General features: G+C 45.8%; 2 protein-coding genes across 30 annotated transcripts in view; both read right to left on the bottom strand.

The window, feature by feature from the left end:
- alg9 (ALG9 alpha-1,2-mannosyltransferase) overlaps positions 1–16,815 on the bottom strand; it is a 79,094-nt gene that overhangs the window by 37,565 nt on the left and 24,714 nt on the right. For all 29 annotated transcript variants that reach the window (XR_008146753.1, XR_008146751.1, XR_008146752.1 and 26 more), the window contains exons 7-9: positions 16,491–16,578; positions 16,189–16,294; positions 9,855–9,977 (exon numbers count right to left, since the gene is read on the bottom strand). Coding sequence is in view for 21 of the 29 variants with exons in the window: in XM_052529170.1 (XP_052385130.1) it covers positions 9,855–9,977; positions 16,189–16,294; positions 16,491–16,578 (317 nt within the window). In the remaining 8 variants the exon portion in view is untranslated. The remainder of the gene's footprint in view (positions 1–9,854; positions 9,978–16,188; positions 16,295–16,490; positions 16,579–16,815) is intronic.
- On the bottom strand, positions 2,402–3,929 carry LOC127933011 (uncharacterized). The gene is made up of 2 exons (XM_052529194.1): positions 3,124–3,929; positions 2,402–2,837 (listed from the first exon to the last, which is right to left on the bottom strand). The coding sequence occupies exons 1-2, from the start codon at positions 3,927–3,929 to the stop codon at positions 2,549–2,551; spliced, it is 1,095 nt and encodes a 364-aa protein (XP_052385154.1). The 3' UTR covers positions 2,402–2,548.

The following is a 16,815-nucleotide window of genomic DNA, read 5'->3' on the forward strand; positions in this document are numbered from 1 at the left end:
CAGGTTATTAAAAACAATTACAATATAGACAATAGCACCATAGAACAAACAAAACATAGCATACAGGCAGAGCAACATAGGACAAGCAAGACGTAGCATACAGACAGAGCAACATAGGACAAGCAAGACGTAGCATACAGACAGAGCAACATAGAACAAGCAAGACGTAGCATACAGACAGAGCAACATAGAACAAGTAAGACGTAGCATACAGACAGAGCAACATAGAACAAGCAAGACGTAGCATACAGACAGAGCAACATAGAACAAGCAAGACGTAGCATAAAGACAGAGCAACATAGAACAAGCAAGACGTAGCATACAGACAGAGCAACATAGGACAAAAAGCAGCAAGACAAAATTCATAAAAGCAACAAAGTGTTTCCACACCTCACAAGCTACAGACAACATGGAAAGCAGCAACACACAGCTAGGGACCATGTTCACAAATCTGATTGACCTTTAGCCATGTCTTCAAGCATTTTGTGAAAGTGTGATATGTGGTGCAGTTATGTGTGTCTGATGGCAGTGTATTCCAGACATGGGAAGCTCCCACAGAGAATGCAGATTTACTAAAGGTGCTTTTCCTTAGGGGAACTATACAGTCACCTCTCATGGCAGACCTTGTGGATCTGCTGCCATATGTCTGGGTTTTCTGTTTAACTAAAGTACTGAGTGGAGGGGGAGCCAGGCCATTTAGGATCTTGAATACAAGACATGCGTCGGTGTATTGCACAAGATTTTCCCAACTCAAGAGCTCATGCTTTCTAAGGATATGACAATGATGATGGCTATTGGGCTTCCTATCAAGCACTTTGAGAGCCTGTTTGTAGACAGACTGAAAAGGTTTTAATGTTGTACAGCAAGCTTGGGCCCAACTGGTCAAGCAGTATGTTAAGTGGGGGAGTATCATAGATTTGAAGTACAGTTTTGCTACCTCTGTAGTCAAACAATTTCGTATAAATCGGAAATTAGCTAGGTTGAATTTAATTATTTGAATTACCTTTTTCACATGGTTTTTAAAAGAAAGGTTGATGCCAAGGTACTTAAAATCGGATATCACCTGGAGCTTCTCCCCTGACACACAGACATCTGGCTCAGTAGCATCAGATACCACCTGGAGCTTCTCCCCTGACACACAGACATCTGGCTCAGTAGCATCAGATACCAGCTGGAGCTTCTCCCCTGACACATAAACATCTGGCTCAGTAGCATCAGATACCAGGTGGAGCTTCTCCCCTGACACACAGAAATCTGTCTCATTAACATCAGATACCACCCGGAGCTTCTCCCCTGACACACAGACATCTGGCTCAGTAGCATCAGATACCACCTGGAGCTTCTCCCCTGACACACAGACATCTGGCTCAGTAGCATCAGATACCAGCTGGAGCTTCTCCCCTGACACATAAACATCTGGCTCAGTAGCATCAGATACCACCTGGAGCTTCTCCCCTGACACACAGAAATCTGTCTCATTAACATCAGATACCACCCGGAGCTTCTCCCCTGACACACAGACATCTGGCTCAGTAGCATCAGATACCACCTGGAGCTTCTCCCCTGACACACAGACATCTGGCTCAGTAGCATCACATACCAGCTGGAGCTTCTCCCCTGACACATAAACATCTGGCTCAGTAGCATCAGATACCACCTGGAGCTTCTCCCCTGACACACAGACATCTGGCTCAGTAGCATCAGACACCACCTGGAGCTTCTCCCCTGACACACAGACACATAGACATCTGGCTCAGTAACATCAGATACCAGCTGGAGCTTCTCCCCTGGCACATAGACATCTGACTCAGTAACATCAGATACCACCTGGAGCTTCTCCCCTGACACACAGACACATAGACATCTGGCTCAGTAACATCAGATACCAGCTGGAGCTTCTCACCTGACACATAGACATCTGGCTCAGTAACATCAGATACCAGGTGGAGCTTCTCCCCTGACACACAGACACATAGACATCTGGCTCAGTAGCATCAGATACCAGGTGGAGCTTCTCCCCTGACACACAGACACATAGACATCTGGCTCAGTAGCATCAGATACCACCCGGAGCTTCTCCCTTTTCACATAGACATCTGACTCAGTAACATCAGATACCACCTGGAGCTTCTCCCCTGACACACAGACACATAGACATCTGGCTCAGTAACATCAGATACCACCTGGAGCTTCTCCCCTGATACACAGACATCTGGCTCAGTAACATCAGATACCAGGTGGAGCTTCTCCCCTGACACATAGACATCTGACTCAGTAACATCAGATACCACCTGGAGCTTCTCCCCTGACACACAGACACATAGACATCTGGCTCACAGACAGCTGGATTCTCAGACATCTGGCTCAGTAGCATCAGATACCAGCTGGAGCTTCTCCCTGATACACAGACACAGACATCTGGCTCAGTAACATCAGATACCAGGTGGAGCTTCTCCCCTGACACACAGACATCTGGCTCAGTAGCATCAGATACCAGGTGGAGCTTCTCCCCTGACACACAGACACATAGACATCTGGCTCAGTAGCATCAGATACCAGGTGGAGCTTCTCCCCTGACACACAGACACATAGACATCTGGCTCAGTAGCATCAGATACCACCTGGAGCTTCTCCCCTGACACACAGACATCTGGCTCAGTAGCATCAGATACCACCTGGAGCTTCTCCCCTGACACATAGACATCTGGCTCAGTAACATCAGATACCACCTGGAGCTTCTCCCCTGACACATAGACATCTGGCTCAGTAGCATCAGATACCACCTGGAGCTTCTCCCCTGACACACAGACATCTGGCTCAGTAGCATCAGATACCACCTGGAGCTTCTCCCCTGACACATAGACATCTGGCTCAGTAACATCAGATACCAGCTGGAGCTTCTCCCCTGACACACAGACACATAGACATCTGGCTCAGTAGCATCAGATACCAGGTGGAGCTTCTCCCCTGACACATAGACATCTGGCTCAGTAGCATCAGATACCAGCTGGAGCTTCTCCCCTGACACACAGACATCTGGCTCAGTAGCATCAGATACCAGCTGGAGCTTCTCCCCTGACACACAGACACATAGACATCTGGCTCAGTAGCATCAGATACCACCTGGAGCTTCTCCCCTGACACACAGACATCTGGCTCAGTAGCATCAGATACCAGCTGGAGCTTCTCCCCTGACACACAGACACATAGACATCTGGCTCAGTAGCATCAGATACCACCTGGAGATTCTCCCCTGACACACAGACATTTGGCTCAGTAGCATCAGATACCACCTGGAGCTTCTCCCCTGACACATAGACATCTGGCTCAGTAACATCAGTTACCACCTGGAGCTTCTCCCCTGACACACAGACATCTGGCTCAGTAACATCAGATACCAGCTGGAGCTTCTCCCCTGACACATAGACATCTGGCTCAGTAGCATCAGATACCAGGTGGAGCTTCTCCCCTGACACATAGACATCTGGCTCAGTAGCATCAGATACCACCTGGAGCTTCTCCCCTGACACATAGACATCTGGCTCAGTAACATCAGATACCAGGTGGAGCTTCTCCCCTGACACATAGACATCTGGCTCAGTAACATCAGATACCAGCTGGAGCTTCTCCCCTGACACATAGACATCTGGCTCAGTAGCATCAGATACCACCTGGAGCTTCTCCCCTGACACACAGACATCTGGCTCAGTAGCATCAGATACCAGCTGGAGCTTCTCCCCTGATACACAGACATCTGGCTCAGTAACATCAGTTACCAGCTGGAGCTTCTCCCCTGACACATAGACATCTGGCTCAGTAGCATCAGATACCAGCTGGAGCTTCTCCCCTGACACAGACATCTGACTCAGTAGCATCAGATACCAGGTGGAGCTTCTCCCCTGACACACAGACATCTGGTTCAGTAACATCAGTTACCACCTGGAGCTTCTCCCCTGACACATAGACATCTGGCTCAGTAGCATCAGATACCACCTGGAGCTTCTCCCCTGACACATAGACATCTGGCTCAGTAGCATCAGATACCACCTGGAGCTTCTCCCCTGACACACAGACATCTGGTTCAGTAACATCAGTTACCACCTGGAGCTTCTCCTCTGACACATAGACATCTGGCTCAGTAGCATCAGATACCAGCTGGAGCTTCTCCTCTGACACATAGACATCTGGCTCAGTAACATCAGATACCACCTGGAGCTTCTCCCCTGACACATAGACATCTGGCTCAGTAGCATCTGTTGCCCTCTTTGTGAAGAACATGCAAACCGTTTTTTTCTCATTGAGATGCAAACACGAGTCACTGAGCCACTTTGTAACCTGGACCATTACAGTAGTGAGTTCTTGTGCAGCTTGTTGTTTGCTCTTTGCACATATATCACTGTATCATCTGCATACATTTGAACTTCAGACCCAGTACAGACAGAAGGCAGATCATTAATGTACAGGCTGGACAGGAGGGGCCCCAGTATTGACCCTTGGGGCACGCCCACATCATAGCTACAAGTGGGCGACAGCTCATTGCTCACTCTGACACACTGAGTTCTGCCTTCAAGGTATGATTTCATCCATCTCAAGGCATCAGGGGAAAAGTTGAACTTGGACAATTTTGTGATGAGAATCTCATGGTTAACAGTATCAAAAGCCTTCCTTAGGTCCAGAAACACAGCCCCAACAGCACCCCCTTTGTCCATCTTGGACTTCACATTTTCCAGAAGAAAGCAGTTGGCCGTTTCTGTGGAGTGTTTCGCTCTGAAGCCAAACTGCATGGAGTGGAATGTGAAGGGGCTGTTGTTGAGGTGGGCAATCAGTTGTTCTGCTACACACTTTTCAACAACCTTTGACACCACAGGTAGTATACTAATGGGCCTGTAGTTACTCACGTCAGCAGGGTCGCCTGATTTAAAGATGGCCGTTTTTATGGCCGACTTCCATACCCTTGGAAACATACAGAGACCAATAGATGTGTTGGTGACCTTAGTAATGGGGCCAATGAGTGACTCTTTGTAGTTAAGAAAGGTAGAGTCCATCCCAAACACATCTTTGGTTTTAGAGTTCTTTAGTGAGCTAATCACCTTGTTCACCTTTGACTCAGAAACCTCCCTTATGATGAAGACAGGTTGAGCGTCATTCATTAGCACTGAGCCCAAGAAATCAGTGGAGGGGTTCTGTGTCAGTAACCTGACTGAGTCAATAAAGTAGGAATTGAAGGCTGTTGCTATTTCAACTGCATCCTGTGTTAGATTGTTATTCACCATGATGTCTAGTCTTTTTGCAGTGTTTCTATGGTCTTTCCCTGTTAACTTTTTTAGATTCTCCCAAATCAATTTATAATTTCCCTTTGCTTCACCAATTGTTAATAAAAAAGTTTGCCTTGGCCTGTCTGATTTCTTTCATCACCTTATTTCTCAACATGGTAAACCTACGTCTGTCATGCTCTAATTTAGATTGTAGGGCTATTTTTAGAGCATAATCTCGTTCTTTCATCAATTTCCAGATTTCTCCATTTAGCCAAGGAAGAGTGCTCTTTTGGCCAGGTTTGGATTTGATTTTCTTTAGGAAGCCATTTATTGTAGTCTGGATTGTAGATAGAAAAACCTGACTATCAGCTTCCACGTCTGTATAGGACAAGAGATCATTCCAGTTTATTCCCTTAATTGCTTTTTCAAAATAGTTTAATTCACTCTTAGGTATTCTGAGTTGATCCGGCTTTCTAACAGTAGAGAGGTTAAACCTGCTCTTTGACAGCTTTCTTGGCATTCTCGCAACCAGCTTCACCTGGAATGCTTTCAAACAGTGTTGAAGGAGTTCCCACATATGCTGAGCACTTGTTGGCTGCTTTTCCTTCACTCTGTGGTCCAACTCAATTGGGTTGAGGTCTGGTGATTGTGGAGGCCAGGTCATCTGATACAGCACTCCATCGCTCTCCCTCTTGGTCAAATAGCCCTTACACAGCCTGGAAGTGTGTTTTGGTTCATTGTTATGTTGAAAACCAAATGATAGTCCCACTAAGCTCAAACCAGAATGCTGTGTTAGTCATGCTGTTTAAGTGATAGCTTTCCAAGATGGTGTAGCAGTCGGACGTCTGTTTTGTCTTTGTCTTGTCCCGTACCGTGTATATATCGTTTTCTTCAGATATATTTTTAAAATCAATTTCCATCTATAGACTGAACATACTCTCCTCCAACCCGCCTCACCCAATGTGGTACGGGGGTTTCAGCAGGTTCTTCTGTTACGATGTCCCCCCGTGGCCCATCTGCTAGCCCCGGCCTGCTAGCTGTCCGAATCGCCATATCGCTAGCTCGCCAAGCTACTCACTGGACCCTATGATAACTCGGCTACACATTTCTCTCCCTAATGTCAATATGTCTATTGTTGTTTTGGTTAGTGATTATCGTCTTATTTCACTGTAGAGCCTCCAGCCCTGCTCAATATGCCTTAGCTAGCCCTTTTGTTCCACCCCCACACACGCGGTGACGGCACCTGGCTTAAATGGTGCCTCTAAAGACAAAACCTCTCTCATCGTCACTCAATGCCTAGGTTTACCTCTGTACTCACATCCTACCATACTCGTCTGTACATTATGCCTTGAATCTATTCTTCCGTGCCCAGAAATCTGCTCCATTTACTCTCTGTTCCTAACTACTAGACAACCAGTCTTATAGCCTTTAGCTGTACCCTTATCCTACTCCTCCTCTGGTGAAGTAGAGGTTAATTAAAAGGTGAAATAAATTAAATAAAAAGTGTTCCATGAATTCTAAATAAATCACCAGCAAAGCACCCCAACACCGTCACACCTCCTCCATGCTTCACGGTGGGAAACACACATGCGGTTATCATCCGTTCACGTACTCTGCGTCTCACAAAGACACGGCGGTTAGAACCAAAAGTCTTGAATTTGGACTCCACCCGTCTAATGTCCATTGCTTGTGTTTCTTGGCCCAAGCAAGTCTCTTCTTCTTATTGGTGTCCTTTAGTAGTGGTTTCTTTGCAGGAATTCAACCATGAAGACCTAATTCACACAGTCTCCTCTGAACAATTAATGGTGAGATGTGTCTGTTACCTGAACTACGTGAATCAATTCCACATATTAACTTTTAACAAGGCACACCTGTTAATTGAAATGCATTCCAGGTGACTAACTCATGAACCTGGTTGAGAGACTGCAAGCTGTCATCAAGGCAAAGGGAGGCTACTTTGAAGAATCTCAAATATATTTTCATTTGTTTAACACTATTTTGTTTACTACATGATTCCATGTGTTATTTCATAGCTTTAATATCTTCACGATTATTCTACAATGTAGAAAGTAGTAAAACATGTAAGAAAAACATGCCACAAGAGGTCTCTTCACAGTCCCAAGTCACAGCCCCAAGTCCAGAACAGACTATGGAAGGCGCACAGTACTATATAGAGCCATGACTACATTACATTTACGTCATTTAGCAGACGCTCTTATCCAGAGCGACTTACAAATTGGTGCATTCCCATCCCACATCAAGTAACTAATGCAGCAGTAAAATTAGATTTAACAAACAGATTAAAAAAACACCTTATGGACCAGCGGGGACTGTGAAGCAACACAAACACACACACACACACACACACACACACACACACACACACACACACACACACACACACACACACACACACACACACACACACACACACACACACACACACACACACACAATTTAGTCATGTAGATATGTGGTAGTGGTGGAGTAGGGGCCTGAGGGCACACAGTGTGTTGTGAAATCGGTGAATGAATTATAATGTTTTTAAAATGGTAGAAACTGCCCTAATTTTGCTGGACCCCAGGAAAATTCCTTGGCAGCAGCTAATGGGGATCCATAATAAATACAAATACAAAAAAACCTGCAATGAGTCGGTGTCCAAACTTTTGACTGGTTCTGTAAATGTTTGGAAATGATACTGTTGTGTATAGAAATGCTTATTGAAGACATCATGTAGAGCAGTTTACTGTTTTAAACAGTAGGTTGTCTGTTTATAAGTCTCCATGGTTCAAGTCACTTCACTGTGGTTAAATGCGGTGATTCGTGCTTTCAGTTATGTGCGAATGCTGCCATCTTTACGGTTTTTGGTTTGGGTATGTTCAACATCCTCTATGCACTTCCTGATGAACCCAGAGACAGTATATTCGTCAATGTTATTCCCAGAAACTGCACGGAACATATCCCAGTCCGCATGATCAAAACAGGTGTTAAACGGCGCAGGTCCTAATCCAGGCACTTGTCATCTCCCGTCTGGATTACTGCAACTCGCTGTTGGCTGGGCTCCCTGCCTGTGCCATTAAACCCCTACAACTCATCCAGAACGCCGCAGCCCGTCTGGTGTTCAACCTTCCCAAGTTCTCTCACGTCACCCCGCTCCTCCGCTCTCTCCACTGGCTTCCAGTTGAAGCTCGCATCCGCTACAAGACCATGGTGCTTGCCTACGGAGCTGTGAGGGAACGGCACCTCAGTATCTCCAGGCTCTGATCAGGCCCTACACCCAAACAAGGGCACTGCGTTCATCCACCTCTGGCCTGCTCGCCTCCCTACCACTGAGGAAGTACAGTTCCCGCTCAGCCCAGTCAAAACTGTTCGCTGCTCTGGCCCCCCAATGGTGGAACAAACTCCCTCACGACGCCAGGACAGCGGAGTCAATCACCACCTTCCGGAGACACCTGAAACCCCACCTCTTTAAGGAATACCTAGGATAGGATAAGTAATCCTTCTCACCCCCCCCCCTTTTAAGATTTAGATGCACTATTGTAAAGTGACTGTTCCACTGGATCTCATAAGGTGAATGCACCAATTTGTAAGTCGCTCTGGATAAGAGCGTCTGCTAAATGACTTAAATGTAAATGTAAATAAACAAAAGACTGTAAAGTCAGCTGGGAGCGAGCGACAGGGCAACCATCGTCGGCGCCATCTTGCTGCAAATTCAGGGCTTTGGGGCTGAAGTCCTCCCTGTGCAATTGGATCCTAGATTTCCTGACAGGACAACGCCAGGTAGTGAGGGTAGGCAACAACACTTTCGGCAACTGCTCCGCCCTCAACCACATGGCTCTCCAGAAGGTGGTGCGGACAGCTAAACGCATCACCAGGGCCACGCTGCCTGGCCTCCAGGACATCTACAGCACCTGGTGTCAAAGGAAGGCCAAGAAGAAGATCACCAAGGACCTCAGCCATCCGAATCACGGACTGTTCGCTGGGCAGACGGCGACAGTACAGGTGCATCAGAGCCGGGACCGAGAGACCAAAAAACAGCTTCTATTACCAGGCCAGACTTTTGAACAGCCATCACTAGCGTCTACCAGGTGATGCACACTCACTCGCACAAAAGCTAATCACACACACCTCATACTCACCAACACCTTTGTCCTTTGTTGCTTTTATGAATTTTGTCTTGCTGCTTTTTGTTCTATGTTGCTCTGTCTGTATGCTACGTCTTGCTTGTCCTATGTTGCTATTGTCTATATTGTAATTGTTTTTAATAACCTGCCCAGGGACTGCGGTTGAAAATTAGCCGGCTGGCTAAAACCGGCACTTTCACTGAAACGTTGATTAATGTGCACTGTCCCTGTAAAAATAAAACAAACTCAAACACGCTTACAACCAAAGCTGCTGTCCCATGTTGTAGAGACATTGAACCACTTGTCACTTCCTGTTTCACTCAGTGAATTTAAATACTGTATCACCGACATTGCTTATTGTAATATTTCTACTACTGCACATTGTATGTCAGTGCCACTGTTTATACACACCAAATATTTCTTTATAAAGTAGACAGACGGTGGGTGTGTGGCTGCGTGGGTGGGTGCGTGTTACCATTGAAGCGCTGTAGTAGCGCCTCCATCAGAGCAGTGAGAGGTAGAGACAGCAGCGCCAGGACAAACACCACATTGAAGTTCAGGAAACCATTTATAAAGTAGAACGGCCACGGCTCTGTACCTAAACACATAATGCACAACGCCACACAGTGTTAGATCAATGTTATGATACAAAACACAGTATACGTCAATCATAAACAGTAAACATGCAGTCATGTTTCATGCAAACAATTGTAAATAGCCTTTTGCACAAGCCTTGGCCTGACCCAGAACGGCTCATATGAGCAGGAGCCCATCTCCTGTTTCTGTAGCGTGAGGCAGCTTGATGTACAAGTATAGCCCCTGAACAGGACGCTAGTATAAGGCGCTAACTCCTGAAAGGGATTCTTTGGGATTTTGGAGGCCCTTTATCAACTTCCCCAGAATCAGATGAACTAATAGATACCATTTGTATATCTCTGTGTCCAATAATCTACAGAAGCCTATCTGACTCTAGGGAAGTTGATAAAGGGCCTCATTGTTAATTATGATCCGGAAGTATCCCTTTATTCCTGAGGGCCAGAGGCATTGGGTCTCATTTTTAACATCTTTGGAATGGCTCGGCCCGGGGTCGTACTCCCAACATTTTAATCCCAGGGAGGACACTAACCACAAGGCCACTGAGTTGGTAACATTGTCCTTTCAATCCCAGGGAGGACACTACCCACAAGGCCACTGAGTTGGTAACATTGTCCTTTCAATCCCAGGGAGGACACTAACCACAAGGCCACTGAGTTGGTAACATTGTCCTTTTAATCCCAGGGAGGACACTACCCACAAGGCCACTGAGTTGGTAACATTGTCCTTTCAATCCCAGGGAGGACACTACCCACAAGGCCACTGAGTTGGTAACATTGTCCTTTCAATCCCAGGGAGGACACTAACCACAAGGCCACTGAGTTGGTAACATTGTCCTTTTAATCCCAGGGAGGACACTACCCACAAGGCCACTGAGTTGGTAACATTGTCCTTTTAATCCCAGGGAGGACACTACCCACAAGGCCACTGAGTTGGTAACATTGTCCTTTCAATCCCAGGGAGGACACTAACCACAAGGCCACTGAGTTGGTAACATTGTCCTTTCAATCCCAGGGAGGACACTAACCACAAGGCCACTGAGTTGGTAACATTGTCCTTTCAATCCCAGGGAGGACACTAACCACAAGGCCACTGAGTTGGTAACATTGTCCTTTCAATCCCAGGGAGGACACTAACCACAAGGCCACTGAGTTGGTAACATTGTCCTTTCAATCCCAGGGAGGACACTAACCACAAGGCCACTGAGTTGGTAGCATTGTCCTTTCAATCCCAGGGAGGACACTAACTACAAGGCCACTGAGTTAGTAACATTGTCCTTTCAATCCCAGGGAGGACACTAACCACAAGGCCACTGAGTTGGTAACATTGTCCTTTCAATCCCAGGGAGGACACTAACCACAGGCCACTGAGTTGGTAACATTGTCCTTTCAATCCCAGGGAGGACACTAACCACAGGGCCACTGAGTTGGTAACATTGTCCTTTTAATCCCAGGGAGGACACTACCCACAAGGCCACTGAGTTGGTAGCATTGTCCTTTCAATCCCAGGGAGGACACTAACCACAAGGCCACTGAGTTGGTAACATTGTCCTTTCAATCCCAGTGAGGACACTAACCACAGGGCCACTGAGTTGGTAACCTTGTCCTTTCAATCCCAGGGAGAACACTACCCACAGGGCCACTGAGTTGGTAACCTTGTCCTTTTAATCCCAGTGAGGACACTAACCACAAGGCCACTGAGTTGGTAGCATTGTCCTTTCAATCCCAGGGAGGACACTAACCACAGGGCCACTGAGTTGGTAACATTGTCCTTTCAATCCCAGGGAGGACACTACCCACAAGGCCACTGAGTTGGTAGCATTGTCCTTTTAATCCCAGGGAGGACACTAACCACAAGGCCACTGAGTTGGTAACCTTGTCCTTTTAATCCCAGTGAGGACACTAACCACAAGGCCACTGAGTTGGTAGCATTGTCCTTTCAATCCCAGGGAGGACACTAACCACAGGGCCACTGAGTTGGTAACATTGTCCTTTCAATCCCAGGAGGACACTAACCACAAGGCCACTGAGTTGGTAACATTGTCCTTTCAATCCCAGGGAGGACACTAACCACAAGGCCACTGAGTTGGTAGCACTGTCCTTTCAATCCCAGGGAGGACACTAACTACAAGGCCACTGAGTTAGTAACATTGTCCTTTCAATCCCAGGGAGGACACTACCCACAAGGCCACTGAGTTGGTAGCATTGTCCTTTTAATCCCAGGGAGGACACTAACCACAAGGCCACTGAGTTGGTAGCATTGTCCTTTCAATCCCAGGGAGGACACTACCCACAGGGCCACTGAGTTGGTAACCTTGTCCTTTTAATCCCAGTGAGGACACTAACCACAAGGCCACTGAGTTGGTAGCATTGTCCTTTCAATCCCAGGGAGGACACTAACCACAGGGCCACTGAGTTGGTAACCTTGTCCTTTCAATCCCAGGGAGGACACTAACCACAGGGCCACTGAGTTGGTAGCATTGTCCTTTCAATCCCAGGGAGGACACTACCCACAAGGCCACTGAGTTGGTAGTATTGTCCTTTTAATCCCAGGGAGGACACTAACCACAAGGCCACTGAGTTGGTAGCATTGTCCTTTCAATCCCAGGGAGGACACTACCCACAGGGACACTGAGTTGGTAACCTTGTCCTTTTAATCCCAGTGAGGACACTAACCACAAGGCCACTGAGTTGGTAGCATTGTGAAACTTCTAAAGCCACCAGACCTCACATGACATTAGAACACAGAACAACAGATCAATGCAGCTGGTTCTGACGTAACTCTTTAATAAATACCACCTGACTTGACTGCTTCAGAAGAGGACCTATCTAGCTAGCTAACTGAATCAGAAGAGGACCTATCTAGCTAGCTAACTGAATCAGAAGAGGACCTATCTAGTTAGCTAACTGAATCAGAAGAGGACCTATCTAGCTAGCTAACTGAATCAGAAGAGGACCTAGACTAGCTAGCTAACTGAATCAGAAGAGGACCTATCTAGCTAGCTGAATCAGAAGAGGACCTATCAAACTAGCTAACTGAATAAACCTATCTAGCTACCTAACTGAATCAGAAGATGACCTATCAAACTAGCTAACTGAATCAGAAGAGGACCTATCTAGCTAGCTAACTGAATCAGAAGAGGACCTATCTAGCTAGCTAACTGAATCAGAAGAGGACCTATCTAGCTAGCTAACTGAGAAGAGGACCTCAACTGAATCAGAGGACCTATCTAGCTAGCTAACTGAATCAGAAGAGGACCTATCAAACTAGCTAACTGCTAACTGAATCAGAAGAGGACCTATCTAACTAGCTAACTGAATCAGAAGAGGACCTATCTAGTTAGCTAACTGAATCAGAAGAGGACCTATCTAACTACCTATCAGAAGAGGACCTATCTAGCTAGCTAACTGAATCAGAAGAGGACCTATCTAGCTAACTGAATCAAAGAGGACCTATGAAACTGAATCAGAAGAGGACCTATCTAGCTAGCTAACTGAATCAGAAGAGGACCTATCTAGCTAGCTAACTGAATCAGAAGAGGACCTATCAGAGCTAGCTAACTGAATCAGAAGAGGACCTAGCTAACTGAATCAGAAGAGGACCTAGCTAACTGAATCAGAAGAGGACCTATCTAGCTAGCTAACTGAATCAGAAGAGGACCTATCTAGCTAGCTAACTGAATCAGAAGAGGACCTATCTAGCTAGCTAACTGAATCAGAAGAGGACCTATCTAGCTAGCTAACTGCATCAGAAGAGGACCTATCTAGCTAGCTAACTGAATCAGAAGAGGACCTATCTAGCTAGCTAACTGAATCAGAAGAGGACCTATCTAGCTAGCTAACTGAATCAGAAGAGGACCTATCTAGCTAGCTAACTGAATCAGAAGAGGACCTATCTAGCTAGCTAACTGAATCAGAAGAGGACCTATCAAACTAGCTAACTGAATCAGAAGAGGACCTATCTAGCTAGCTAACTGAATCAGAAGAGGACCTATCTAGCTAGCTAACTGAATCAGAAGAGGACCTATCTAGCTAGCTAACTGAATCAGAAGAGGACCTATCTAACTAGCTAACTGAATCAGAAGAGGACCTATCTAGCTAGCTAACTGAATCAGAAGAGGACCTATCAAACTAGCTAACTGAATCAGAAGAGGACCTAGCTAACTGAATCAGAAGAGGACCTATCTAGCTAGCTAACTGAATCAGAAGAGGACCTATCAAACTAGCTAACTGAATCAGAAGAGGACCTATCTAGCTAGCTAACTGAATCAGAAGAGGACCTATCAAACTAGCTAACTGAATCAGAAGAGGACCTATCTAGCTAGCTAACTGAATCAGAAGAGGACCTATCAAACTAGCTAACTGAATCAGAAGAGGACCTACACTACCGTTCAAAAGTTTTGGGTAACTTAAAAATGTCCTTGTTTTTGAAAGAAAAGCACATTTTCTCCATTAAATTATCAAATTGATCAGAAACAGTGTAGATTTAGTTAATGTTGTAAATGACTATTATAGCTGGAAACAGCAGATGTTTTCATGCAATATCTACATAGGAGTGATGGTTGCTGATAATGGGCCTGTGTTTCAATGGCACGTTGTGTTAGCTAATCCAAGTTAATCATTAAAAAAAAGGCTAATTGATCATTAGAAAACCCTTTTGCAATTATGTTAGCACAGCTGAAAACTGTTGTTCTGACTAAAGAAGCAATAAAACTGTCCTTCTTTAGACTAGTTGAGTACCTGGAGCATCAACACTTGTGGGTTCAATTACAGGCTCAAAATGGCCAGAAACAAAGGACTTTTTTTCTGAAACTCACCAGTCACTTGTTCTGAGAAATGAAGGATATTCCATGAGAGAAATTACCAAGAAACTGAAGATCTCGTACAACGCTGTGTACTACTACTCCCTTCACAGAACAGCGCAAACTGGCCCTAACCAGAATAGAAAGAGGAGAGGGAGGCACCGGTGCACAACTGAGCAAGAGGACAAGTACATTAGAGTGTCTAGTTTGAGAAACAGATGCCTCACAAGTCCTCAACTGGCAGCTTCATTAAATAGTACCAGCAAAACACCAGTCTCAACGTCAACAGTGTCCTTCTGTAGCTCAGTTGGTAGAGCATGGCGCTTGTAATGCCAGGGTAGTGGGTTCGATTCCCGGGACCACCCATACGTAGAATGTATGCACACATGACTGTAAGTCGCTTTGGATAAAAGCGTCTGCTAAATGGCATATATTAAGAGGCGACTCAGAGATCCTCTGTCCAGTGTCTGTGTTCTTTTGCCCATCTTAAACTTCTATTTGTATTGGCCAGTCTCAGATAAGGCTTTTTCTTTGCAACTTTCCCTAGAAAGCCAGCATCCTGGAGTCGCCTCTTCACTGTTGACATTGAGACTGGTGTTTTGCGGGTACTATTTAATGAAGCTGCCAGTTGAGGACTTGTGCGGCGTCTGTTTCTCAAACTAGACACTCTAATGTACTTGTCCTCTTGCTCAGTTGTGCACAGGGGCCTGCCACTCCTCTTTCTATTCTGGTTTTCAGCTACAATAGTCATTTACAACATTAACAAAATCTGCACTGTATTTCTGATCAATTTGATGTTAATGGCATTTTTTTTTGCTTTTATTTTAAAAATAAGGATACTTCTAAGGGACACCCAAACTTTGGAACGGTAGTGTACCTAGCTATCTAACTGCTTCAGAAGAGGACCTACCGAGCTAGCTAGCTAACTATATCAGAAGAGGACCTAGCGAGCTGCTTCAGAAGAGGACCTAGCTAGCTAGCTAGCTAACTATATCAGAAGAGGACCTAGCTAGCTAGCTAGCTAACTATATCAGAAGAGGACCTAGCTAGCTGCTTCAGAAGAGGACCTAGCTAGCTAGCTAACTGCATCAGAAGAGGACCTAGCTAGCTAGCTAACTGCATCAGAAGAGGACCTAGCTAGCTAGCTAGCTGCTTCAGAAGAGGACCTAGCTAGCTAGCTGCTTCAGAAGAGGACCTAGCTAGCGAACTGCTTCAGAAGAGGACCTAGCTAGCTAGCTAACTGCATCAGAAGAGGACCTAGCTAGCTAGCTAACTGCTTCAGAAGAGGACCTAGCTAGCTAGCTAACTGCTTCAGAAGAGGACCTAGCTAGCTAGCTGATTCAGAAGAGGACATACCTAGCTAGCTAACTCCTTCAGATGAGGACCTTGCTAGCTAGTGTGTGTGTGTGTTTACCGTAGAGATCTGGGCCATGGGGGGTGAAGACATTATAGAGTAGAATATTGAGGGGAGCAATGACCAGTTTCCCATAGCAACAAGAATCCACCACCATCAGAGGCACCTGGAAAACACACACACACACACACACACACACACACACAGTTCTGAGTGCTTCTTCTCCGTACACAGCGATCAACTAAAGATAATGACAAAGTTCTTAACAAACATTCATAACTCAGTGTGTGTGTGTGTGTGTGTGTGTGTGTGTGTGTGTGTGTGTGTGTGTGTGTGTGTGTGTGTGTGTGTGTGTGTGTCACCAGGAATAGCAGCAGAGAGACGGTTGCCCAGGTGATGAAACTATTCCACTTCCTCTTCAGCACAAGCAGGTCGAAGGCGATCGGTAGCCTAGTAACCACATCAACCAATCAGAGACAGCATGACTATTTTTATTTTATCTTTATTTAACTAGGAAAGTCAGTTAAGAAAAAATGCTTATTTAGAATGACGGCATACCCTGGTCAAACCCTAACCCTGCCTTAGACCACTGCAACAATCAGGAGACCCTACATAGAACCCCTGACCTCGAACCCAGTCGTATTCAAACTTTTTCAGCAGGGACTCAAATTTCTTGTACATTTCTAG

The sequence above is a fragment of the Oncorhynchus keta genome, chromosome 11 (genome assembly GCF_023373465.1).
Source record: "Oncorhynchus keta strain PuntledgeMale-10-30-2019 chromosome 11, Oket_V2, whole genome shotgun sequence".
Classification (NCBI taxonomy): domain Eukaryota; kingdom Metazoa; phylum Chordata; class Actinopteri; order Salmoniformes; family Salmonidae; genus Oncorhynchus; species Oncorhynchus keta.

What these genes read in the sequence shown, in the direction of transcription:
- LOC127933011 (XM_052529194.1), bottom strand. Translation starts at nt 3,929, where the DNA reads ATGTTACTGAACCAGATGTCTGTGTGTCAGGGGAGAAGCTCCACCTGG. An exon ending in TGTCAGGGGAGAAGCTCCAG is followed by an intron (nt 2,838 to 3,123) that starts GTGGTATCTGAT and finishes GAGAAGCTCCAG; the next exon opens with GTGGTATCTGATGCTACTGA.